General features: G+C 35.6%; 1 protein-coding gene and 2 pseudogenes across 2 annotated transcripts; 1 reads left to right on the top strand and 2 right to left on the bottom strand.

Moving 5' to 3' along the window:
• Nucleotides 1–4,869: 4,869 nt before the first annotated feature.
• LOC137729944 ((3S,6E)-nerolidol synthase 1-like) lies at nucleotides 4,870–7,719 on the bottom strand. Of its 2 annotated transcripts, none has more exons than XM_068468995.1 (7): nucleotides 7,439–7,719; nucleotides 7,059–7,314; nucleotides 6,558–6,936; nucleotides 6,225–6,443; nucleotides 6,000–6,138; nucleotides 5,599–5,847; nucleotides 4,870–5,440 (listed from the first exon to the last, which is right to left on the bottom strand). In XM_068468995.1, the coding sequence occupies exons 1-7, from the start codon at nucleotides 7,598–7,600 to the stop codon at nucleotides 5,162–5,164; spliced, it is 1,683 nt and encodes a 560-aa protein (XP_068325096.1). In that variant the 5' UTR covers nucleotides 7,601–7,719; the 3' UTR covers nucleotides 4,870–5,161. The 2 variants fall into 2 exon arrangements, with proteins under 2 accessions (XP_068325096.1, XP_068325095.1); XM_068468994.1 differs by having other exon boundaries at nucleotides 4,874–5,440; nucleotides 7,059–7,335; nucleotides 7,439–7,718.
• A 13,270-nt stretch (nucleotides 7,720–20,989) lies between these two features.
• Nucleotides 20,990–23,040, top strand: LOC137728589 ((3S,6E)-nerolidol synthase 2, chloroplastic/mitochondrial-like; annotated as a pseudogene).
• Nucleotides 23,017–24,323, bottom strand: LOC137729947 (small ribosomal subunit protein mS79 (rPPR3b)-like; annotated as a pseudogene).
• Between the last annotated feature and the right edge of the window lie 803 nt (nucleotides 24,324–25,126).

The following is a 25,126-nucleotide window of genomic DNA, read 5'->3' as shown; positions in this document are numbered from 1 at the left end:
ATATTCAACATGTGCAACACTACCTTGGGCGAAATATTTTGGAGGCAACCATTCTACGGCTAGGGGATGACTTGGAAAGTTCAAAGGTGGTCAAATTAACTGAATTTTTTTTTTATAAATAAAATAATCATAATTATGCCCGCCCCAGACTCAGATCATCGCCACGTCTCTTTAATTATGCGAATCCGACGAATCCTTGAATCTTGGCCGTTCACACAGATCAAACGATCAGAAATAAACTTTTTATTTTTTTTTACACGAAACAAGTTTGCCTCTGTTGAGTATTAATAAATGACAGCTCAACATTAGTTAGTTAATGAGGCTGTCATGTCATACTAAAACTGTTAAATTGTTAAAAAGATTAGTTAGTCGGTTAGAAGTGTAAGAATGAAACTTTAAGCTAGATATATGTATGTATAAAAGCTTTGTAATTGTGATGATCCATTTCATCATGTCTGAAATACACTTCATACAGTTTACTCTCTCTCTTAATTATTTATCTCTCAAGTTCTTCATTTTCCTACGATCCTTATTGCTCTTTGATTCTTTCTTAATGTAGTTAATAGCCTCGCCCCTTTCTAGTTTCTTCCTACATCGTTTTCGTGATTTATATATGGCTGTTTGATTTGCATGAACAACCAGGATTTAAGGGTCTGTCAAACCCGCATAAAAGACATCCTGCGAGGATCTAAGTCCCATCACTCATTGTCTATTATTCCACACACGTTTTAATGAAATTTTTAATAACAAGTTTACCTTATCGCAAAATTTCATAGAAGGAGACATAATAAAATATAAAGAAAGAGTTTCTCCGCGTCTCTCTCTTTTTTATGCACCACCGGTCCTCACAACCAAGGGCGGATTCACATAGGGACTTGGGAGGTCCCAGGACCCGTCGGCGATTCTAAATCGCTGTTATAAATTTTTTAGGGACCCCTCGTAGTCGAGCATGAGGTCTATGTAGGTTGTAGGTTGTAGGTAGCAATGACTATCTTTTTCTCGGAGAAGATCACCGCGCACAAAGAAGAAAGAAAATGGGGACCCTTCCTGCCTCTCTCCTCCTTGCTTCTGCCACGGTCTCATCCATCGGTACCACCAACTTCTCCTCCAAACTTTCTCTGCCGTCTGGCGGGGGCAGTACATAAGCCCAAATTTCCCCAAATTATTTCAACCATCTTAGTAATTTTTCTTATGGGTGAAATTTCCTTCATAAGGTTAGTAAGATGGATATGATCTGTCATGGGTTGGTGAAATTTGGGGGTGGAGCTGCCATGGCTTCGAGAGAATGGGGAGGGAGGCTGTTGGTGGAGGTATGACAGCTTTGTTCTTAGTGAGAAAGAATGTGGATGTTTGGAAACTAGCAAAAAAGAAAAATTGTGTGTTTGGTTAGAAAGATAGTGGGAGTTTGGAGTGAGTTTTATTTGACCGGTGTTTTAAATTTAGTGGTTCATATTAGATAATCAATAACTTAGGCACTCCCTAGTAACTCATGAAACCTTGTAATGGACGCTTGAATTATGATTTTATAATTTGTAATATTGTTTTGCATATGATTTTTGAATGAAATGTATTATATTTAAATTTTCAATGTTATTTTTGTCTATAAATTTTTTGACCTTTATAATTGGGACCCCTCGAGTTTAAAATCCTGAATCCGCCACTGCTCACAACCCAACTCAAAATCAAGCAAAAGATCCAAGATTTAAGTTGCTGCTTCATTTAGGTGTTTGCAACTCACATCACAGTTAATATTGAAGAGAAAATCGATTGAGCAAAGATATTATACAATTCTTGAATTTAAGAAGCGATTCATGATATAAATGCAAATAGTGAGAAACGTGTAACAAATTAAAACTTAGGGTTTGTCGGCAATAGCACGGATACCGATTTAGGTACTCTTTAGATGGGTTTTGTGATTTGGTCGACAAAATTAGATAAGAGTTTAATAAACCATAAAAAAGCTTACTAAAGTTGGTCTTCAAAGAGCAAAAGATTAATTGTATCTGGTTTTGTTTGTTTGTTTTAATTAGATGCTTGAAGGCTTAGTTTATAGATTTAAAAGGTTGCGAAATTGAGAAGCGACGAACTTAATATTGAGTTTAACGAAGGGATTACTGGGTGGATTCAAGGAAAAAACAATATTGGACTGTTGAGGCTATTTTAGGAATAATGGAAAGTGTGGAAATAACTTTGCTCTCTTTTTACTTTTAATTGGGCGTGTAAATATAGAGGGGGGGGGGGGGGGGGAGAAATAAGAAGGTGGACATCGTAACAGTGTTAAGTAATCATAATCATGGTTATAATTATCGATCAGTTGAATAAAGAAGGAAAAAAAAATAAAAATAAAAATAAAAAATAAAAAACTAGAACATAAGTACAAGACATGCAAATTGCAACCAGATCCGGATCGGAAGAGAGAAAGGGTAAGATCAAGAAAAATAAAGTATCCTCGGTTTTTTCACCATTCCGAAACAATGAGCATCTGTTTCGGATTCTCTTGTGAGGATTCTACCGATCTTTCAATTATATTCGTTCATCGTACATTGTGCAGTCATAAATTATTGTAAATTTTTTTATTTAAAATTAAATATAAACAGTACCTAACGAAAACTGATTGCATGAATTATGATGAACATATGTGATTGGAAGATCTCTAGAATTATTACCAAAAAAGATCCAAAGAGGATCCTCATTCGATCCGAAAATATCTTAGTTGTTGAATGGCCATACCAAAGTCATTATCATGTTAGGATGTGATTTGTCAATGAAAACGCAAATTGATAATGAAGAAAATTCAAACTCTCAACGTACAATTAACCGGCTCGATCATGCAGTGACCCCAACTTTTAGTACTTTTCTGAAATTTTATATATATATATATATATATATGTATTTTAATGCTAACGATATCAAAATTTTAAACTAAATTTTGTAAATTAAATGATGTAAAAGCTTATTATTAAATTATTGTTAAGTGTCAATTAATTTGTTTATTTCCTATTAATGATACATCATTTGATTTGTAAATTTAATTTATGTAATATTATCCTTTTTTTTTTTTTTCCTCTTTTATGAGGGACCATTAATTACTTGATTCATTGAATTGAGAATTGTAGATACATAAATTATTTGTTTGTTGTAGTACATTAATACACAACATAATGCAACGGTGCCCATATATATATATATATATATATATATATATATATTTGCCCTTTTCCCTTTCCCTCTCTATGACGTAAACCGACAGGGCCCATATTTCCCTTTCTCCCCACCATTTTGCAAGCAACAAAACCCATGATTTCATGGATTTCCTTCTCATACCCGGGCTATGCCCTCTAGTCCGACTAGACCCACGATGGTGGGTCGGGTCCACCTCCTACACCTGTGGCCAGATTTCGTTGGAGGGATTTAATTTTTGGAATACGACAAATGGCTAGCCAAATGGATACAACATACATCCAAGCACAAATTTAGCCTAAAATTTAAAAAATGTTTGGAATATTATATTTTATAGACAACGTGTAGACCAGGTAGGATCTACTTGTATTGATGAGCTTTATTTTTATTAAATAGTTCACATATAACTTGTCAAGTTTGGTTTCTCTAATCACTCTTAGAATTTTGTTTAATTTTTTGGAGATGCTTTATAGAGCTGTATGGTGATGAAAAATCTACAAGTACTACATATGTATGTGAAAAACGAAGATGCATGGAATGGAATATCAATGTAGCTTTCACTTACCGGGGTCGTAGTCATCAACCTATATAATAGAAGGCGACAGTCCAAATTTAGGGTCACGCATGCTGATTTTGGGGTGATGCATTTGACAAAAGGTTAGGATAAAATTTCCCCTTAACCAAAAAAAAATCCAAAAGCAGCCCAATATACTATTTCAAATAATGTAGGGGTAATTTGGTCATCATAAAATTTATTGGAAGAGAGAAAAAAAAAAAAAAAAAAAAAAGGATAAGTGAAAGTTGATGGTGCCCACGTGAAGGGGAAAGAAAATATAATAAAAAATAAGGAGACTAACATATGTGCCCTTATGTCAATAGCAATAATGCAGCAACTAAAATGTTTAATGTGCTCTTTATGGGCATGCTTTTTGGTCATAGGACACACTATGGCATTTTGTTCGCAAAGATTGGGGCACTATTGACAGCATATTTTTGCCTTAAATATTGACGTGAACTATTGTTCTCAAATTTTAATTGGCACAAATACATCATTTTTTCTTTTTGGGCACTAACTAATGTGCTTTTTGTTCAGATGGCATATTTGAGATAGTTTAATGTTCAATAAAATTTTAGAAAAGCACACAAATTTATTGTGTTCCTTGCCCATTTTTCTTGTAGTGTAAGTCAAAATTTAGGTTTGGTATATAGTGCTTAACAAAGTTGTGGTATATATTTGATCACGATATTTCTTCGCACCTTTGTGGGAAGTGGGGCTAAGTGGCCACATAGAATTAGGGTTCCACGTGAGTCTCGTACTCATACATCGTGATAATGTCTGAAGATCACAGACATATTAATATGATACCTCATTCCCAACAGTACTAAATAGCCAAAGTTCAAAATTTATGTTTGGTAGTACTCAACAAAGTTGTGGTATATATTTGATCACGATATTTCTTCGCACCCTTCGTTTACTTTTTCATGAAGGTCACGAATTAAACATTTTATTTGCTGCTGTTCACGAACTTTAGTACTTTAAAGTAAACTGTTAGGAAATGCTTTAGTGGAAGAGAGTAAGACTACAAATGTAGTTCAACGATCATGCTTTTATGTGTAGCCGAAAAATTAAAGTCTCACTTCTTGGATGTTTTTATTCATTGTTAATCAGTTTTTAGTTGGAGGGCCACATAAAAGTTTTGTTTGTAACAAGTTTAGCAAATCTCAGCCCTTCAACAACTTGGATATTTTCTTTGGGAGGAAAGAACTAGGATATTTTTATTTTTTTCAGAAAATAAAACAACTGAAGAGCATCAAATTAATCTCTTCATTTTACATTCTCCCTTCCGGTAGAGATTCACATGCCTTGCACTTATGTTCTAGTTGTTTATTCCTTACTCAATAGGATATTAATATATTATAAACTAGCTAGGGTAATTCTATTTGGACCCATTGCACGTAAGAAATCGAAATCAAATCAACTTCATGCATGAAGCATCGATTTCATGTACTCGTCAAGAGATGGAAGGCGCTGGTTGTCGTCGTAGCTATACATCAATGGCACCATTCTTGCTAGATTTAGGGCAGCCTTTGTGAATGCTGCGGGAAGTGGATTAGGAGACACCAATTCTTTGTTCAGCTTCTTCCATTCTTCTGAAATCATATTTTTAACATGTTCTTGTGCTTCCTCCATGGTCTTGCCTTGATGTTCATTTAAATACAATTTTAAATATGACCCATCGTCCCCGTCTTGATTCTCATCCTACAATTAGTATGACGATAAGAAAATCTGACGTGCTTTATGTGCATATATGTACATGCACGCTACAAATTTTGACGGATAAATATATATAGGCTAAGACATCCAACACACATAATATAGGGTGCTTGATATAAATGATACTATAAATATGTAGTTACCTTGGCACTTCCCAAGTCGTCCCAAAGCCGAAGAATTGCTGCCGTTGAAGATATAATGGCTGGAGTGCCATTCAAGAACTCCACAATTTGATTGGTTATACCTTCACCCAACAGAAAGAAAATGTGGACCATCACCACATTCACCCCAGAAGAAATAATTCCATTCTTCAAGTACTCTTCAGCCCTAGGCAAGTGCCCGGATTTGAACCATTTTGCTTCGACTAAAAATGCATTGCACAGACTCGCCCACTGCATGCAAACAAATAGAATGAATTAATCTATAATTAAGCCTTTCTTAATATGCTAGTACATAATTGTCACGACATTAATCCAGTTAGATAGATATACTTAACAATAAGGCAAATACTACAGTTTGCATACACACACACACACACACATACCGTCTTCTTTAGCGAATGCAACGGGTTCCATCCGTGCTTTTGATAGACCTTACAGCTGATTTCATTCGTCATATCGTAAAGAGCCTTGAAGCATATCTTCATGTAGTCCGGTAAGTGCTCTATAGAACCAATTTCCCATCTGTAGCATAAAAATGTTCTGATCAATTCACTGTGAAAACTAGTGAAATTAATTACGAAGTTACGGGATGTTTTAATTATTCTTACCCATTAACAACCTCCGTGAAAAGAATGAGTTCATCAAGCGTCCCGTAAACGTCAAAAATGTCATCAATCAAATAGATAAATGAGATAGGTTTTGTGAGCTCAATCCTCTCATCTGACAAGTTTGAATTTGTTAGGCATGCCATGGACCAAATGTACCATTTAATAGGTTGGTCTCTTGCAAACTTCAACTTCTTACACAATCCCAGCTCTTTCCACCATCTAATTAAGTTAATTGAAACAAATAAACATTGATTAGCAACTGGTTAATTTATTAAATATAGAGACAACAACTGAAGATTAAAGTGCTATTTTCCAATAAAGTCACTAACTTACTTGGAAACTTGAACAACTTCCTTCTGGTGAAGGGACTGGACCATATTTAAATCTGTTTTTGCAACAGTGTGTAATATATTTAACCACCTATTATTTGTTCCTTGGAAGCTAGAGACAAAAAAGTTCTTGGCCATGAATGGGGCCAAGCTTTTGTGATGAGGATTTCTCAATGTGTTTTCAACAACTCTGGCCTGGTGATGGTCGAGATGTAACAGGGATGAATTTAGGAAATGGCCACTAAACTTTCCAGCTTCTTCAAGTACAACTTCACCCTCTATACTTAGCTGTGAAGCTTCATACAAACTCATCAACCCCCTGATGTCTTCCCTTAACATTTGATTGAAATTTCCTTCTCTTGTCTTGAAATGGTTGAACACATCTATATTCACACGATAAACACAACTTATAAATTAGCTAGTTATCACAATATCGAAATTATATTGAGTCAATTTACTGGTATCGAATACCAATCTATATTACTGAATTATAGTTAATAATCACCATCAGAGACGAAGTAACCATGCTGCCTGAGTAGTCGAAAGCGGAGAGCGACTTCATGCAGGTCGGTGGGATGGTGATCACCATGAGCAGTAGTACTAGATATTATATGTTGCTTTTGGAGAATTTGGTCAATTTCTTCTTCAAAGTGGTAGTCTAGACCTAGCCGTTGAACCGCATCGATCATGTCCAAACTTTCAACTACTTCTCCTCCCACTTTTTTCAATGCATGCCTTAAGTCGTCCAGTTTTTGTTCATCCTGGAAACCAATTATGTCATCCTGCGGCAAGGAATTAAAGAGAGTCGATCTTCAACCATGTATGCACATGTGTGTGTGTGTGAGAGAGAGAGAGAGAGAGAGAGAGAGAGATGATTTTTCTTACCTTAGATGAAGTATACTTCGTTTTGGAGTTAAGCGATTTTAAGGGAGTAGAAAGCAAGCTGTGATCTTCGGGGATGCTCCATTTTTTAGAACTAGGGTGTTGCGGAGCAACTGGAGTAGAAGACAAGGTTGCAAAGGAGGACTGGGAAATAGAAAATTCCATATTTCTGTAAGTCTAATCAACTCCCAGAGTAGTAGAAGGCGAATAGAGAAAATAAGATGTTTTTCGCTCTTCTTCATCTCTCAATTTATAATCGCCATGAAAATCGATTTTCGCTATACTTCAAGAGCTAGCACACTTTTCACGTTGATTTAGAGTATTTTTTATTTGCGCTTATTTTTTTTTTTTTTGGGGTTGAAAATTCAAATGTACTAGGAAGGGTCCAAGAAAGAATCAAATACAATTAAACTTCAAATCAAGTGTACAAAGCTATTCGGCAAAGTATAATACTTAGGTATTGATCACTAGTGAGTATTTTATGTACTTATTTTTTGATTTGGCCTAATAAAAAAATGTCACGTATTTCTTGTTTTTCAACCAAAAAAATAAATAAATAAATAATGGCATGTTTATTATTTTTTATTCACTAAAACAGTATACCAAAGTATTATCCAAGCATGTCTCAAACCCTATAAAGGCATCAATATTGAAGGAAGCCTTCAAACACATTTTCCCATTATTAGTGACTAAAAATAAATAAATGAATAATGCTCAGATCTAGAACCTTTTGGTTCCGCAAACTTGTGCGGATCTCAACTCTATCTATCTTTTCTTTATGTTTTGAGGTAAAAAATTACGACAAAACAGAAAGCCTTAATGTCCTTGTGCAACATTGCGTAGTTCATTATAATAATATGTACTATTTAGTGAACTCTTTGGGTTGAATATAATTTAGTGAGTTCGACGGAAGCAAGTCAACAACACCTAATTATGACCAAACTATTGTTTATGACATTCTTTTTTTGTCACATGTCAATTGTCCTCTCATAAAAATAGTCTTCAAAGCATTTTATATTTTGGAAAACAAAAAGATTCAACCAATTTTAGATGGCAAGTGAAGTGATTTTTGTATACCATTTTTTTCGTACATTCTTTGTTTCAATTTTTTAAAACATACAGTGTCTCATGTTTCATATGAGTCCACATTTGTGTGTGAGACATTACATTTTTTTTTTCTTTCATACTTTGTTTCAGTTTTTTAAAACATATAGTGTCTTGTGTTTCATATGAGTTTACATTTGTATGTGAGACATTACATATTTTTTAGAAGATGTGTTACATGTACGATATAATTGATGTGTTTGTGAATTCAAGGATAATTTTTTAATAGAAATATTAGGAAAATCCAATTTTAGTTTACAGCATTGTCCCACGTCTCTTCAATAAAAGTGTGATCTCGTGGTGTACCCTAGCATAAATAATTTTTTTTGGAACAAACAATATTGATTACACTAAGGGAGAGAGGGGGGAGGTGGGCTTAGTCTCACAACGGACAAGCGATAATGTGGTTCAAATTCGCCTTTTGCAAGAATCGAACCTAAGATTACAAGTGAAAAGGAAAACCACTAGACTATAGTATTAAGTGATCTCCTAGCATAAATTTTTAATCATTAATGTAATGCACATAAATATATATAGTATCTCTAGCATTACTCGATCTCATTTTTGATCCACCTGTCGTAATAGTAAATGACATGATATAACTTGTATAACCCATATGCAATTGTGACCGTGGATAATACAAGTTTGGTTGATAATACTTAAATCAAGGGATTTTCCCCAATGATTGGGTTAATAATGTTGACATTTCGAAAACTTGATAAATTAAATACAACTTGCTTGAGGTCTTTTGTAATAAAAATTTAGGCTTATTAGATTGCATATATAGTTAAGTGAAGACAATATCAGTAATTATTCATTATTATTAGATTGCACTTATATTATGACATGTAGAGTAATCTTATACTTGTGTCACATGGTTAGTGATAAGTGGACATGACAGAAATCATGTAAAGTGTAACAAAAATTAAATTTCAAGGAGTTAAAAGGCAAAATTTGACACTGAAGAAAAAAATATATTAAAATCAAATTTAAGGAGGCATAGAAACAATAGGGATGGTTTAATATCCTTTAAAACTCAGTCAATACGGTTACAGCATCATTTATCATTTTTCTTTCTTCTTTGTTCCTTAACTTCATTTATACTAAGAAAATGATGAATTAAGCGAGCTGAACTACACATAAAGGTATGATTGTTGAACTACATTTGTAGTCTTACTCTCTTCCACTAAAGCAAGGAAAATGAAATTTCCTAACAGTTTACTTTAAAGTACTAAAGTTCGTAAGCAGCAGCAAATAAAATGTTTAATTCGTGACCTTCATGAAAAAGGAAACGAAAAGTGCGAAGGAATATCGTGATCAAATATATACCACAACTTTGTTAAGTACTACCAAGCCTAACATTATCACGATGCATGTGTACGAGGCTCACGTGGACCCTAATTCTATGTCGCCACTTAGCCCCACTTCCCACACAGCCAGAAAATCGGCAAGACTTTCAACAAAAACGAGTGCACAGTACAACTTCTGTAACTTTCATTGTGTGTCTTTTTCTTTTAAAATTGAATGGTTATGGACTTCTTATCGTACGAAGAACAGCAACCCTAAACCTTCACTTTCTCATGTGGACCCTAATTCCATGCATCTCTTCCTTTTTTTCACATACATACGTAGTACTTGTAGAGTTTTCATCACCATACAGCTCTATAAAGCATCTCCAGAAAATTAAACAAAATTCTAAGAGTGATTAGAGAAACCAAACTTTACAAGTTATATGTGAACTATTTAATAAAAGGGAAATAAAGCTCACCAATACAAGTAGATCCTACCTGGTCCACACGTTGTCTATAAAATATAGTTTTCCAAGCATTTTTTTTAATTTTAAGCTAAATATGTGCTTGGATTTATGTTGTATCCATTTGGCTAGCCATTTGTCGTATTCCTAAAATTAAATCCCTCCAAGAAAAGCCGGCCGCAGGTCTAGGAGGTGGATCCGACCCACCATTTGCGGGTCTAGTCGCACTAGAGGGCATAGTCCTGGTATGAGAAGGAAACCCATGAAATCATGGGTTGTTGCTTGCAAAATGGTGGGGAGGAAAGGGAAATATGGGCGCCGTCGGTTTACGCCAGAGAGAGTGGGAGAGGGAAAAGGAAAAAAGAAAAAGAGGAAATATGGGCACCGTCACATTACGTGGTGTACTAATGTACTACAACAAACAAATAATTTATGTATGTACAATTCCCAATTCAATGAATCAAGTAATTAATGGTCCTTCATAAAAAAAAAAAATTAAAAAAAAAGAAAAAAACAAGAGGAAGGATAATACTAGAAAGATTAAAATTTTAACTTAAATTTACAAACCAAATGATGTGTCATCAATAAAAAATAAGTAAGTTAATTGACACTTAGCAATAATCCAATAATAAGCATTCACATCATTTAGTTTAAAATTTTGATCTCGTTAGTATTAAAATATATATACAATTTTCAAAAAAATACTCAAAATTGGGGTCACTGCATGATCGAGCCGGTTAATTGTACGTTGAGAGTTTGAATTTTATTCATTATCAATTGGCTTTTTCATTGACAAATCACATCCTAACATGATAATGACTTTGGTCAAATCATGGCCATTCAGCAACTAAGATATTTTCAGATCGAATGAGGATCCTCCTTGGATCTTTTTTTTGTAAGAATTCCAAAAATCTTTCAATTATATTTATTCATCATATATCGTGCGATCAGTTTTCGTTAGGTACTGTTTATATTTAATTTTAAATAAAAAAATTACAATAATTCATGATCGCATTATGTATAATGAACGAATATAATTAAAAGATCGGTGGAATCTTCATAAAGAAAATTCGAATAAGATGCTCATTCTTTCTGAATGATGAAAAAACGAGGGTACTTTATTTTTCTTGATCTTACCTTTTCTCTCTACCGGTCCGGATCTGGTAGCAATTTGCATGCCTTGTACTTATGTTTTGGTTTTCTTTTTGGGATGTGTTATCTACACATCCTATTTTACTTCTCACACACTCTTTAATAATTTTTGTCCGTTGATCTTCTTCAATTCATCCAATCTGACGGTCGAAAATTAAAATGGTATGTGAGAAGTAAAATATGATTTGTGGATATCACACCTCTTTTTTTTTTTCCCCTTCTTTATTCAACTGATCAATTATTATAACCATGATTATGATTACTTAACACTGTTACAATGTCCGCCTTCTTATTTCTCCCCTCTCACTATATTGGAGGCAGATTGTCTGTCCTCTTGTTTGGATGCCCTTCCCATCCTTTCTTATTTGTACGGTCATGGTTAAGCCACGTCAACATTTTATATTCCTATTACTTTTTGTCTTATTATCTCTATAAAACAAAAATAATATAAAATATTAACGTGACTTAATAATGACCGTACAAATAAAATAGGATGAAAAAGACATCCAAACAGGAAGCCAGACAATCTGCCTCCCTCTATATTTACACCCCCAATTAAAAGTAAAAAGGGAGCAAAGTTATTTCCACACTTACCATTATTCCTAAAATAGCCTCAACAGTCCAATATTGTTTTTTCCTTGAATCCACCCAGCAATCCCTTCGTTAAACTCAATATTGAAGAATTTATTGGTAAGTTCATCGCTTCTCAATTTCGCAACCTTTTAAATCTATTAACTAAGCCTTCAAGCATCTAATTAAAACAAACAATCAAAACCAGATACAATTAATCTTTTGCTCTTTGAAGACCAACTTTAGTAAGCATTTTTATGGTTTATTAAACTCTTATCTAATTTGGTCGACCAAATCACAAAACCCATCTAAAGAGTACCTAAATTGGTATCCGTGCTATTGCCGACAAACCCTAAGTTTTAATTTGTTACACGTTTCTCACCATTTGCGTTTATATCATGAATCGTTTCTTAAATTCAAGAATTGTATAATATGTTTGCTCAATCGAATTTCTCTTCAATATTAACTGTGATGTGAGTTGCAAACACCTAAATGAAGCAGCAACTTAAATCTTGGATCTTTTGCTTGATTTTGAGTTGGGTTGTGAGCAGTGGCGGATCCAAGATTTGAAACTCGAGGGGTCCCAATTATAAAGGTCAAAAAATTTATAGATAAAAATAACATTGAAAATTTAAATATAATACATTTCATTCAAAAATCATATGCAAAACAATATTACAAATTATAAAATCATAATTCAAGCGTCCATTACAAGGTTTCATGAGTTACAATGGAGTACCTAAGTTATTGATTATCTAATATGAACCACTAAATTTAAAACACCGGTCAAATAAAACTCACCCCAAACTCCCACTATCTTTCTAACCAAACACACCATTTTTCTTTTTTACTATTTTCCAAACATCCACATTCTTTCTCACTAAGAACAAAGCTGCCATACCTCCACCAACAGCCTCCCTCCCCATTCTCCCGAAGCCATGGCAGCTGCACCCCCAAATTTCACCAACCCATGACAGATCATATCCATCTTACTAACCTTATGAAGGAAATTTCACCCATAAGAAAAATTACTAAGATGGTTGAAATAATTTGGGGAAATTTGGGCTTATGTACTGCCCCTGCCAGACAGCAGAGAAAGGTTGGAGGAGAAGTGGGTGGCACCGATGGATGAGACCGTGGCAGAAGCAAGGAGGAGAGAGGCAGGAAGGGTCCCCATTTTCTTTCTTCTTTGTGCGCGGTGATCTTCTCCAAGAAAAAGACAGCCACTGCAACCTACAACCTACAACCTACATAGACCTCATGTTCGAGTACGAGGGGTCCCTGAAAAATTTATAACAGCGATTTAGAATCGTCGACGGGTCCTGGGACCTCCCAAGTCCCTATGTGAATCCGCCCTTGGTTGTGAGGACCGATGGTGCATCAAAAAGAGAGAGACGCGGAGAAACTCTTTCTTTATATTTTATTATGTCTCCTTCTATGAAATTTTGCGATAAGGTAAACTTGTTATTAAAAATTTCATTAAAACGTGTGTGGAATAATAGACAATGAGTGATGGGACTGAGATCCTCGCAGGATGTCTTTTCTGCGGGTTTGACGGACCCTTAAATCCTGGTTGTTCATGCAAATCAAACAGCCATAAATAAATCACGAAAACGACGCAGGAAGAAACTAGAAAGGGGCGAGGCTATTAACTACATTAAGAAAGAATCAAAGAGCAATAAGGATTGTAGGAAAATGAAGAACTTGAGAGAGAAATAATTAAGAGAGAGAGTAAACTATAGGAAGTGTATTTCAGACATGATGAAATGGATCATCACAATTACAAAGCTTTTATACATGCATATATCTAGCTTAAAGTTTCATTCTTACACTTCTAACCGACTAACTAATCTTTTTAACAATTTAACAGTTTTAGTATGACATGACAACCTCATTAACTAACTAATGTTGAGCTGTCATTTATTAATACTCAACAGAGGCAAACTTGTTTCGTGTAAAAAAAAAATAAAAAGTTTATTTCTGATCATTTGATCTGTGTGAACAACCAAGATTCAAGGATTCGTCGGATTCGTATAATTAAAGAGACATGGAGATGATTTTGAGTCTGGGGCAGGCATAATTATGATTATTTTATTTATAAAAAAAAAATTCAGTTAATTTGACCACCTTTGAACTTTCCAAGTCATCCCCTAGCCGTAGAATGGTTGCCGCCAAAATATTTCGCCTAAGGTAGTGTTGCACATGTTGAATATTTGTTGGATCGAAAATAATACCTCTACAATTTCATACAATTTTTTTTGTTGAACGAACGATATTATCTATTCTAAAAAGAAGGAGATAGGCTTAACCTCACAATGAACTATAAAAAATATGGTTCAAATTTGCATTTGACGAGAATTGAACCTAAAACCTCTAACTTACAAGTGAAGAAGAATACCACTAGACTGTAGTAATAAGTAGCTAAATTTAAAATAAAATGAAAACTTCAATTGTAGCTAATGTGTCATAAAAGTAGTTTTACAATTGCTTTAGTCTAAAGTAAGGTTTTCAATTGCACTGTACAAATGAACCGTGACTTGACGTGGATTTTGAGTTATTTACAAAATTGCCACCGGCTCTTCGGTTTCCTATTGGAAATTTGGATTATTTACGAAATTGCCACCCCTTCAACCATGCACGTGTCGACCATTGTGGAAAGGGTGGGGATGGAAACGCACTTCGTTTTCGTTTGCTTCCTGAAACCCGAAGCTCCGATTGCATCCTCTTTGCAATTCCTCTCCCACAGGCCTGAACCTCAACTATGGAGGGAAGCTCGCTTCTCTGTCTCAGCTGGTTCTCTTCTTCACCCCATTTAAAACCTCATCTCTCTTTCCCCTCTTCTTCTTCCTTGCTATTCGGATGATCCCACCTCCTGGGTTTAATCCCCATTTCTCTCTCATCCCTAACGTGTGCATGTCAGATCTCCGTCCCAAATCCTGGCCCAATAACACTTCAGAGGTAAAGTTCAACCTTCGTCCCGTTTAATTCCTGTCCAGAATGCAGATTAGATAAAGATGAATCAGAAATGTCTCATGTATGTTCTCTGCGTAAGGTACCTCGATTAACGACGATGATATCGAAGAGCGGCTTAAATCACAAGTTCAAAGGCTGAAAATTGTGCGGATACCACGTGATTCTCAGATCCAAAAGGTAAGGTAAAAATCTGACACCTCCGAAAATGATTTGACAAGTAAAATCTTATATATTAAGTTGTCTTCTCCCCAATTTTGAATATTTGGAATGACCCAAGAAGGGTTAGGATTTCTCTAAGCTTCCTATGTAATAGTGTCCTGGATGCGTACGTTTGATACATGATGTAAAGAACATGTTCTGGTCTGAAAACAAAATTTATTGTTGATATATACTTACAAACATTATAATGAAGAATGTGAATTATCAAGCGATAAAATCACAGAGAGTTCGAGGAGAAGGCGAAGGGTCCATCCAATCCTCGCGAAACTTCGATCCAACTACTAGAATTTTACTGTACAACCAACAACGGTCTCAACTCCTGCCATGGAACGAACTTCAACCGCTCCAATCATTCTGTACTCTGCCTTTGGCGTTAATCCTGATCCACAAAATCGCATTAGTTTGATGCACCGAAGAAAAGGGCTAGTATCCAAATCAATGTAACATCACAACCTATTTTTATGACTAATTCAAATTTTGACATCAGAAGTAAGCACATTAACCATAAACAATTCCACCTCAATACAACCAGATCAGTGAGCGAGTGGCAATGACGAAGGTGTACGGAACAGGGCCATACGATTTCAAGCGCCACCATGTCGCCGAGTACCCGCTCGAGTATCCGGTCAAGGCCAAGCCCGGTTCGGCGCTTCCTAGCTCGATAGCGCTGTCGGAGATTCAGCGGGACCGGCTCACGATGATTGCCGCCGATAATTGGTCCAAAACTCTAGAGCTTCGAAGCCCAAAAAGCCCAGAACAGCAGCTTGCCATTTTAGCATGAGCAAAATAAATATTTTTCACCACCCCGTCGATTCAAAATCCCTAATTCAGAGACCCTATTCAAAATCTCTAATTCAAAAAGCCCTAATTAAGAAACTCTAATTTCAGAAATTCCTAATTCAGATACCCAAATTCAAAATCCCTAATCGAATTGTATTTAAATGAACATCAAGGCAAGACCATGGAGGAAGCACAAGAACATGTTAAAAATATGATTTCAGAAGAATGGAAGAAGCTGAACAAAGAATTGGTGTCTCCTAATCCACTTCCCGCAGCATTCACAAAGGCTGCCCTAAATCTAGCAAGAATGGTGCCATTGATGTATAGCTACGACGACAACCAGCGCCTTCCATCTCTTGACGAGTACATGAAATCGATGCTTCATGCATGAAGTTGATTTGATTTCGATTTCTTACGTGCAATGGGTCCAAATAGAATTACCCTAGCTAGTTTATAATATATTAATATCCTATTGAGTAAGGAATAAACAACTAGAACATAAGTGCAAGGCATGTGAATCTCTACCGGAAGGGAGAATGTAAAATGAAGAGATTAATTTGATGCTCTTCAGTTGTTTTATTTTCTGAAAAAAATAAAAATATCCTAGTTCTTTCCTCCCAAAGAAAATATCCAAGTTGTTGAAGGGCTGAGATTTGCTAAACTTGTTACAAACAAAACTTTTATGTGGCCCTCCAACTAAAAACTGATTAACAATGAATAAAAACATCCAAGAAGTGAGACTTTAATTTTTCGGTACAAAGTTCATTCTCTCAACTTCATCAACCAGCTGGATCATGAATACCTTGTCCACATGAATTTGGGGCAAATATGTGGCCCCAACATTTAGTAGTTTTATCGACGAATTTCTCTAAGACTAATGCTTTTTTTTAGTGGCCATGTGATTATAAATTAGTTCAACTATCTATTAATTGTTTGTCATGGCACGTGATTGGTTACAGTATTTGATTTTATTGAATTGAGCTTTTAGCCTACAATGCAAACTCATTGTGTGGTCATTACAAAAAACAATTGAAGATATTTCTGTTACTCGACAACCTTATAACAGTCTTAGCAACCTGGTTATTGCTGCCCTAAGGACTTTGATATTTAAGACTTGGGGACACTTTCTTGGCGTTTAGATTACTTAGAATCAAGAGGGGTTGTTTCTTTCTCAAGCTAACTACGTGTCTGGTTTACTTACAAAAACAGAATTGTGCCATATAACATATTGCTCAAAGATGATGGGGTACCTTTTAACAATCTTGAATTGTATAGAAGTATTGTAGGGGCACTTCAGTGCCTTACCTTTACTAGAACAAATATTGCATTCTCAATGCATCAAGTCTGTCAGTTTATGCATTGTCCAATGGAGTCTCACTTTCTTGCTGTAAAAAGGATACTTGGGTATTTGTAGGGTACATAGAACTATGGTATTCAATTTGTTAAAGGTGTCTTAGATTTACATGCATCTGATGATGCTGATTGGGCTGGAAACCCTATTGACAGAAGGTCAACAACTGGACTTGTAGTTTTCTTGGGGTATAATCCTATCTCTTGGTCTTCCAAGAAACAGAACGCAGTTTCTCAATCCTTTATTAGGCTGAATATAGAGTCATTACCTCCACATCAGCTAATATTGATTTGATTGGACAGTTACTTGTTTTTTTTCAGATTCCAGGGCCTATTCCTTCTACATTGTTCTATGCTAACTTGTATGTCATTGCTCTTACATGTAATCCAATTGTGCATCAAGGGACAAAGCATATAGAGATTGATGTTCACTTTGTCAGGTAAAGGGTTGCTAAACAACTTTTACACATGCAATTTGCCTCATCAAATGAACAGTTTGATGATATCTTGACAAAAGAATCATCTGCTCCATTTTTTTCATACACATTGCAGCAATCTCAGGCTTGGTGCTTCCTCTCCTGAGCTTGATAAGGGATAATGACAGTATAGGATCAATGGATGCATAAATTGCCATGTGTCAGTAGATTAGGGAATCTGTTATAAGGTTGTTGAGTAGACTTAGTTACTAAGAAAGCAGATATATATCCAAATGTACTCTTTGTAATTCACTACTGAAAATATACAGAACATTTTCTTCCTCTTCAAGCTTCCTCTTTCTCTCTACAATCTCTCTTACTATTCTTCATGTCTGCAAACATTATCTGTTTCTTTACATAAATACCACGAAGATATTTATTAAGTATCCGAATTGGGGAATTCATGACATAATCAAACAATTTCTTTCTCCGGACCCTTTGAGAATAGGAGTAGGATTCTTTCCCCTCTTTTTTTCTCTCCCCTTCCCTCCCCTCCTATTTGAATGGTCACGGTTAAGCCATGTCAACATCTTATAAAAAAAAAATCAGGTAAAAAGAATTCTCTCGTACCGTCGACGTTTCCTTATAAAAAAAAAGTGACATAATCAGAGAATGCAGAAGAACAAAAAATAAATATTGAGGTCACATTGAACTAATAAATAATGTTGTACCACGATATATTTGCTAGTAAAAATTCATCAAAGGAGATACTTCGAAGACGCTTGATCGTATTTCATATTGTTTGTTGGCTCACTTGCAAGTTAAATTTTCTAAAACTAACGGTTGCAATTAGTTTTGAGTGCTACCTGGATTACTTTGTTGTATTCATTCCCATTCCATCCATCGTTCTTGATTTCTTTACACCAAGATGAGAAGCCGTTGTTGTATGTATGAAGTGTTGTGTTACTATGGCTTCTGTTTATTCAAATAGAGTTTTGCTTGGTTAAATGTTGATAAAATGGAATAATATAGTACATTGAATAATGTATAATCTATTTTTTAGAAAAATAAGTAGATTTATAAATTTTACTTTATTAAAAAAGTATGTACAATAGAATTATTAGTTCGTAAAATGAGAAACTTACAATGTACAATATTTAAAGAAATAAGAAATACCTTGACAAGGGTTTAGAGTTTAGAATTTAAGAATGATTCACCATTTTTTGCCTTCTAGCTTTATATATAAATTAATCAGTAATTTTTTCCTTAATTCCAGGACTTTTTTTTTTTTAGTCAAAGCTTCATTCCAAGACTATTGGTTTATATAGAAATTTAACGCATTACAAACACAAGTTTTTGTTCATGGTATTCCTCGTATAGTCTTGTACAAATACTGGTAGTCCACAAACATAAATCAAATACAAAACTTCAAACACCACATGGGACATTTGTAATGGACAACACATTCTAAACGCACAAAACGTATGGTTTCAACTAAAATTTATTATGTTTAAAGCATGAATGATAAAATCCAATTCTCAGTTCCCTATTCAACCTGCAAGTAACACTGAGAGATAGGGAAGAAAGGGGAAGGAGGGAAGAGAAGGAGCGGTGCTCCAATATTTTTTTGTATTTTGATTTCGTTTTGTAAAATTTGTTCTTATCTTTTACCTCCAGGGCATGAGCTCATATATAACTCTCCACTCAAACAAACTGTCAGCTGGCTATGACTAATCACTCACTAATAATTATTTATTTAATCTGCTAATGTATCACTGATTGTGGTCAAGGTATTAACAGGGACATAATAATGAACAAATTAAGTGATGTGAAATACAAGTGGTTGTTGAGCTTCACACATGTATTGATTTATTTTGATACCATGAAGGAAGTTGGTGTTGTATCATAAAATTATTTGAAAGTAAGCAAATATTTTGAAATGTCATATGAACTTGTACGCATTTTTCAATTTGTCATATAAACTAAAATTGTAAGTAATTTGTCATATCAACTTTATGAAATCATTAATTTGTCATCTCTCCCGAACTTCGTTACGTTTTCCATCCAATATAAGTGACTTGTGTTTAGGGTTATTCGGTCATTTTAATACCTTACTTCCCTTTTATTAAGTTATATTCGACAAAAAACTGTAGGGTTTATCAGGCAATGGAACAATATTTTTTTATATGATAGCAATGAAATGATCATGCAATGCACTCTCTTATGGTTATTCCAAATATGTAATGATACACAAGTGGGAGTTTGCATTTTAGCATGTCACTAAGACATAATTTCTTACGGGCTCTATAAATGAGAAACATGTTGACGTTTTGTGGCATAAATGGAGTTGTAGATGTATATGTGCTAAAGAAAAGTAAAAAAATTAAGTGTTTGTACTAAAGAAAAGTAAAATACATTTGAAAAGATGTTAAAATGACCTAAATAACCCCGAACACAAGTCTTGTGTGAGGCACTTGACTTATATTGGATGGAAAACTTAACGGCAGTTAGGGTGAGATGACAAATTAATGATTTTTTAAAGTTGGTATGACAAATTGCTTAAAATTTTAGTTTATATAACAATTTGAAAAATAGGAATAAGTTCATATGACATTTCAAAAATTTTCCCTTGAAAGTATCAAAAGTAGCCTAATTCCTTATAAACACATATAAGGTTTCTTATATTCTCAATGTGGGAACTCATACTCTCTATGTATTAAGAGCAATGTAGGTTGATGCATGGAATAAAAATTCTTTCAAAGTTATGAAAAAGAGTGAAAATTCTAAAATATATTAATGTATAACATACATTTATACAATGACGGAGTCTTTTTTTTTTGGGGGGGGGGGGGGGGGGGGTGGTGGGGTGGGTTGCGGATAGGCAAAACATATAACATAAAAGAAACATTTAATGATGAATAACTTGTGCAAATCAAGGAATAACGTAAGCTTGCTTAAATGGTGCGAGAGGGTCAGGGCCACCTACAATCTATGTCAGGCTCCGGCCCTGGTTAGATACATGTGCCGAAAATTTTCAACAAATTTAAACACTTGTACTCTTCCTTCTATGGCATTTTCTTCTCAGGCCAACTTTGCTATCTCCACTCCAAATATTGCTCAAAAAAAGATCCTACTTCTTGGGCACTCTAATCTCATTCAGCTATTTATATCCACCTATGTCCACTCTTCCAATAACTCCACCTTGCTTGCAGGATGACATGCCGTTTCTAACATGAATAAAAGTTGGAGGTATTCAGGAATGTATTGAGCAAAGTAGGAGGAGAAGGCGCGCTCGAAAGTTTGAACATGATCGATGTCGTTCAACGTCTAGGTATAGATTACCACTTTCGAAGAACAAATTGACCTAATCATATCTATCAGCTCATGGCCTTTCTCATCAACATAATGACCTTCATGAAGTTGCCCTTCGGTTCTAGCTAGTCAGACAACATGGTCACTTCGTGCCCGAGGGTGAGTATAACTAAAATTTCGGTAACAATTTGTTTCGTATATTTACGTAGTATTGTAGATTGATATTCAGTATCAGTCAATCACTCCCAATTATAACTTTTGTTATTAATAGATGTGTCAACAACTAGAAGGAAAGCGAAGGAAGCATTTTAAGAAAATGTTAATTAGTTTAGAGGTCAAGGGATTGGTGTATGAAGCTTCACGGCTAAGCATGGAAGCAGCAGATGCACTTGATGAAGCTGGAAAATTGAGTAGTGATCTCCTAAATAGATCATTGTCCTATCTTGGTCCTCATCAGGCCAGAGTTGTGGGGAACACACTGGAGTACCCCCATCACAAAAGCTTGGCCACATTCATGGCCACTTTTTTTTTTTTTTTTTTACTAATTCCCTAGCTGGCATGAACTATAGATGGCTAAATATGCTACAGGATGTGGGAAAACGGATTTTAATTTGGTTCAGTCCTTACGTCAGAAGGAGATATTCAAATTTCCAAAGTTAACTGACATCGTGCATTTAACAACATTTCTTTAAAATGTGGTCCAATTTATCGTCAGCCATGTTGTGCACATATCTACAAGGTCGAAGTACTAACAATATTATCAATATCAAGAATATATCCGCATGTAGACAATATGGTTAACTGCACTATAGAAATCCTAATTTGTCTGTTTATTTCATCCAACAAATTAATTAGGTGGTGGAAAGAGATGGGACTGCCTAGGAACTGTAGTTTGCGCTCAACAGAACCAAACTGAGAGGATTCAGCTCACAAAACTATTTATTGATGACATTTTCGATGTACGAGACGCGTGATGAACTAACTCTCTTCACTGAGGCCGTCAATATGTAAACAATAAAATGTCCTGTATTTTCTTAATTGGCTTCACCAGTTTTCACCGTGAATTGATCAGTAAATATTATAGAGCACTTAAACCGGACTACATGAACATATATTTAATGGCTCTTTACAATATGACGAATGAAATCAGCTGCAAATTCTATCAAAAGCATGGGTGGTACCCATTACGTTCGTTTAAGGTAATATATTAAACCGGATTAGTGTCATGAAATTTAATTACTAATTTGTTCAAGAAAAGGTTTAACAGATAGTTAATTCTACTATCACGTGCAGTGGGGGATTCTGTGCAATGCATTTTTATCAGAAGCAAAGCGGTTCAAATGCGGGCACTTGCCGAAGGCGGAAGACTACTTAAAGAATGGTATTGTTTCTTCTGGGGTTTGTGTGATGATGGTGCATAGATTATTTCTCTTGGGTCAAGGTACAACGAAAGTGTGGAGCCATTGAATGAAACTCCAGAAATTGCATTTTCCAAAGCAGCAATTCTTTGGCTTTGGGAAGATTTGGGAAGCGCCTAGGTGATTATATATATAATCAGATTCAAATCAAACACGTTACATAGAGTAAACATCTTGTTCATATCTCTCAAAATGTGCATAGTTTGACTGAAGGATGAGAATCAGGATCGGCACGAGGGGTCATAGATACGACGCTACTTAGATGAAAATCCGGGTTCTTCAATGGAGGAAGCACAAGAAAATACTGTAAATATGATTTAAGAAGAATGGAAGCAGCTAAACAAAGAATTGGTGTCTCCTAAATACCCTTGTCCAGCGACATTCACCACGGCTTCCCTTAATCTTGTAAGAATGGCCCCGTTAATGTGTTGCTACGATGATGACCAACACCTTCCACCTGTTGAGGCGTATTTGAAATCTATGCTGTATGAAAATCTGTGTAATAATAACTATTCAACACTGAAATTGAAGGAATATTTGAAGCTTGCACAAATTTAACTATAAAATTTAGAAGGGTCTAGCAATAAAAGCACAAACATTTCGACATGCGAAAAGAAACAAACAACAACAGAATTACATTATTCCTCTGAAGGCAACTGCAAATTGTAACGCAGCTATGTATTTGTGTTCCCAAGCCTCACAATCTTCTTTGCGTCATTGATCCTGGAAGCGTTAGCTAGCCCATCCACCAGTCTGCACTCTGCAGTAACTCCACATCCACAAGGAGACGCCTTTTGAAAATTTCCTCAGCCGAGTTCAAAGGCTATGTCCAAATCACCCCTCTCGCAAACAAAAGGAACAAGAGCCTGTGGAAAGTCCATTTTTGCAGAGCACAACTACTCTTCACCAGTTAACGATACCACTGTTTAGCTTCTTCTAATTTACCCTCATTAACAAATCCCTTGATCAAGTCATTGAAGCTTAACACATCAGGTTTACTTCCTTGTTCCTCATTTCCTCGAATAATTTAACCGCCTCGTCAGTTTTCTTCTCCGAAGCCAATCCCAACAACCTGGCATTGTAGCTCCTAACATCAGGGACAACATTCTTCATTCGACTCCATATCTTCTCGGCTGCCAAAAAATGACCATTCGCAAACAATGCATTCATGATCGTGTTGAATGTGATCATATCCGACTCAACACCCTTCTTCTCCATCTCAACGACCATCGAAACCGCCGCCTTGATCACAGTATTATACGACACCATATCTGGTTCAATTGACAACTTCTGAGAGACCCCTCTGAAAACCTCATCAACCTTGTCAAATTTCTTGGAGTTAACACAAGCACCCAAGAGGGTATTAAAGGACAAGACGGTGCGCTCACAGTTTTTCTCAGGCATTTCGTCAAACACCGGATTCTCGAACATGCCAGATTTCCCGTGAAGCGTAACCAGTCGGACAGCGAATCCCTCGTTGGAGAGGTCCGCGTGCTGCTTCTCGTCCTCCAGGATCTCCTCGATCCACTCGAAGCGTTTTGCGGAGGCGAGACGGCGTACGGTGTCCTCGTAAGTGAGAGTTTGGTATGGAAGCGATAGAGCTCGGATGATTTTTTGAACTTCTCAACGAGGCGTTTGAGGTTGCGCTCTTTGTAGAGGTCGGTGGAGATGGCGCCAATGCTCCTACTGCTGGTGACGTTGGATTGGGTGGCGGTGCAGAAGGAGCGCTGGAGAACTCGAGAGAACGACATCCTCTCGGAGGTGTTGGCCGCGGGATTTTCGGATTTGGGCCTTTGTAGTTAGTACGTTTGAGAGAAAATAACTCCTCCTCTATTTCTTCAAAAACATTATAAAAAAACAGAAAAAAACAACTCGAACTCTTTGGATACGGGCTTGAGTCTTGACCGCAGCCCAAAAAGAAAATGTACCCGTTGAGCATATTGGACTATAGGTTATTTAGCTGTAAAATATGTAATGTGACAACACATATATGAATACTTGATGAACATGCGTCTTGTTCCTCTCAGTAATCTTGTCCATTGACTAAATTTAACGATCAAGATTATTGCACTAAACTTATACATGTATATGATTAAACCGATTCCCAACCTAGGCCGTTTATGCATCCAAAAACGCATTATAAGTTCTGTAACAAAAATTGGACTTTCCGTTTCACATTCATTTATTGTCGTTATTTGTTCTACGTACTCTTGACTCTTGAGCCTTTTCAAGACTAAAATTATAACTCATACATTGTTCTTCAACAGTAACACATCAAGCTTCGGCAGTCGCATATGCATTGGAGCATCCTTATCACAAGAGCTTGACAAAACTAGAGTTCAACATGGTTTAGTCTCTAATTGTTTAGACTCGATTTAACACCATCGCCCGCTATAATTAAGGCTGTTGGATGAAGAAAGGATTCCGGTTTTACACGTTAGATTTTGAGAGATTATTATTGTGATTTTGTCATGGTATTATTGCATTAGGATCAATCATGGCCGATGCCAGAAGATAGGCTGCTCAAGTTCAAATGAAGATCCCATGCAATCCTCTGGATAAGGATTGCTTTTGCTTGGTCGGTAAAGCTGGGATTAAAGATCCTCTGTTGTTTTATGGACTAATGTGACAAGGAACGTGAAAA

Source organism: Pyrus communis, chromosome 3 (genome assembly GCF_963583255.1).
Source record: "Pyrus communis chromosome 3, drPyrComm1.1, whole genome shotgun sequence".
In the NCBI taxonomy this organism is placed as follows: Eukaryota; Viridiplantae; Streptophyta; class Magnoliopsida; order Rosales; family Rosaceae; genus Pyrus; species Pyrus communis.
The sequence above is the reverse complement of the archived record's forward strand: the minus strand, read 5'-3'. Positions and strand labels throughout refer to the sequence as shown.

Coding starts and splice junctions, on each gene's coding strand:
- LOC137729944 (XM_068468994.1), bottom strand. CDS start 7,600: ATGGAATTTTCTATTTCCCAGTCCTCCTTTGCAACCTTGTCTTCTACT. Junction 6,937..7,058: donor TGGTTACTTCGTCTCTGATG/GTGATTATTAAC, acceptor GTGTGAATATAG/ATGTGTTCAACCATTTCAAG. Junction 5,848..5,999: donor TGCATTCGCTAAAGAAGACG/GTATGTGTGTGT, acceptor GTTTGCATGCAG/TGGGCGAGTCTGTGCAATGC.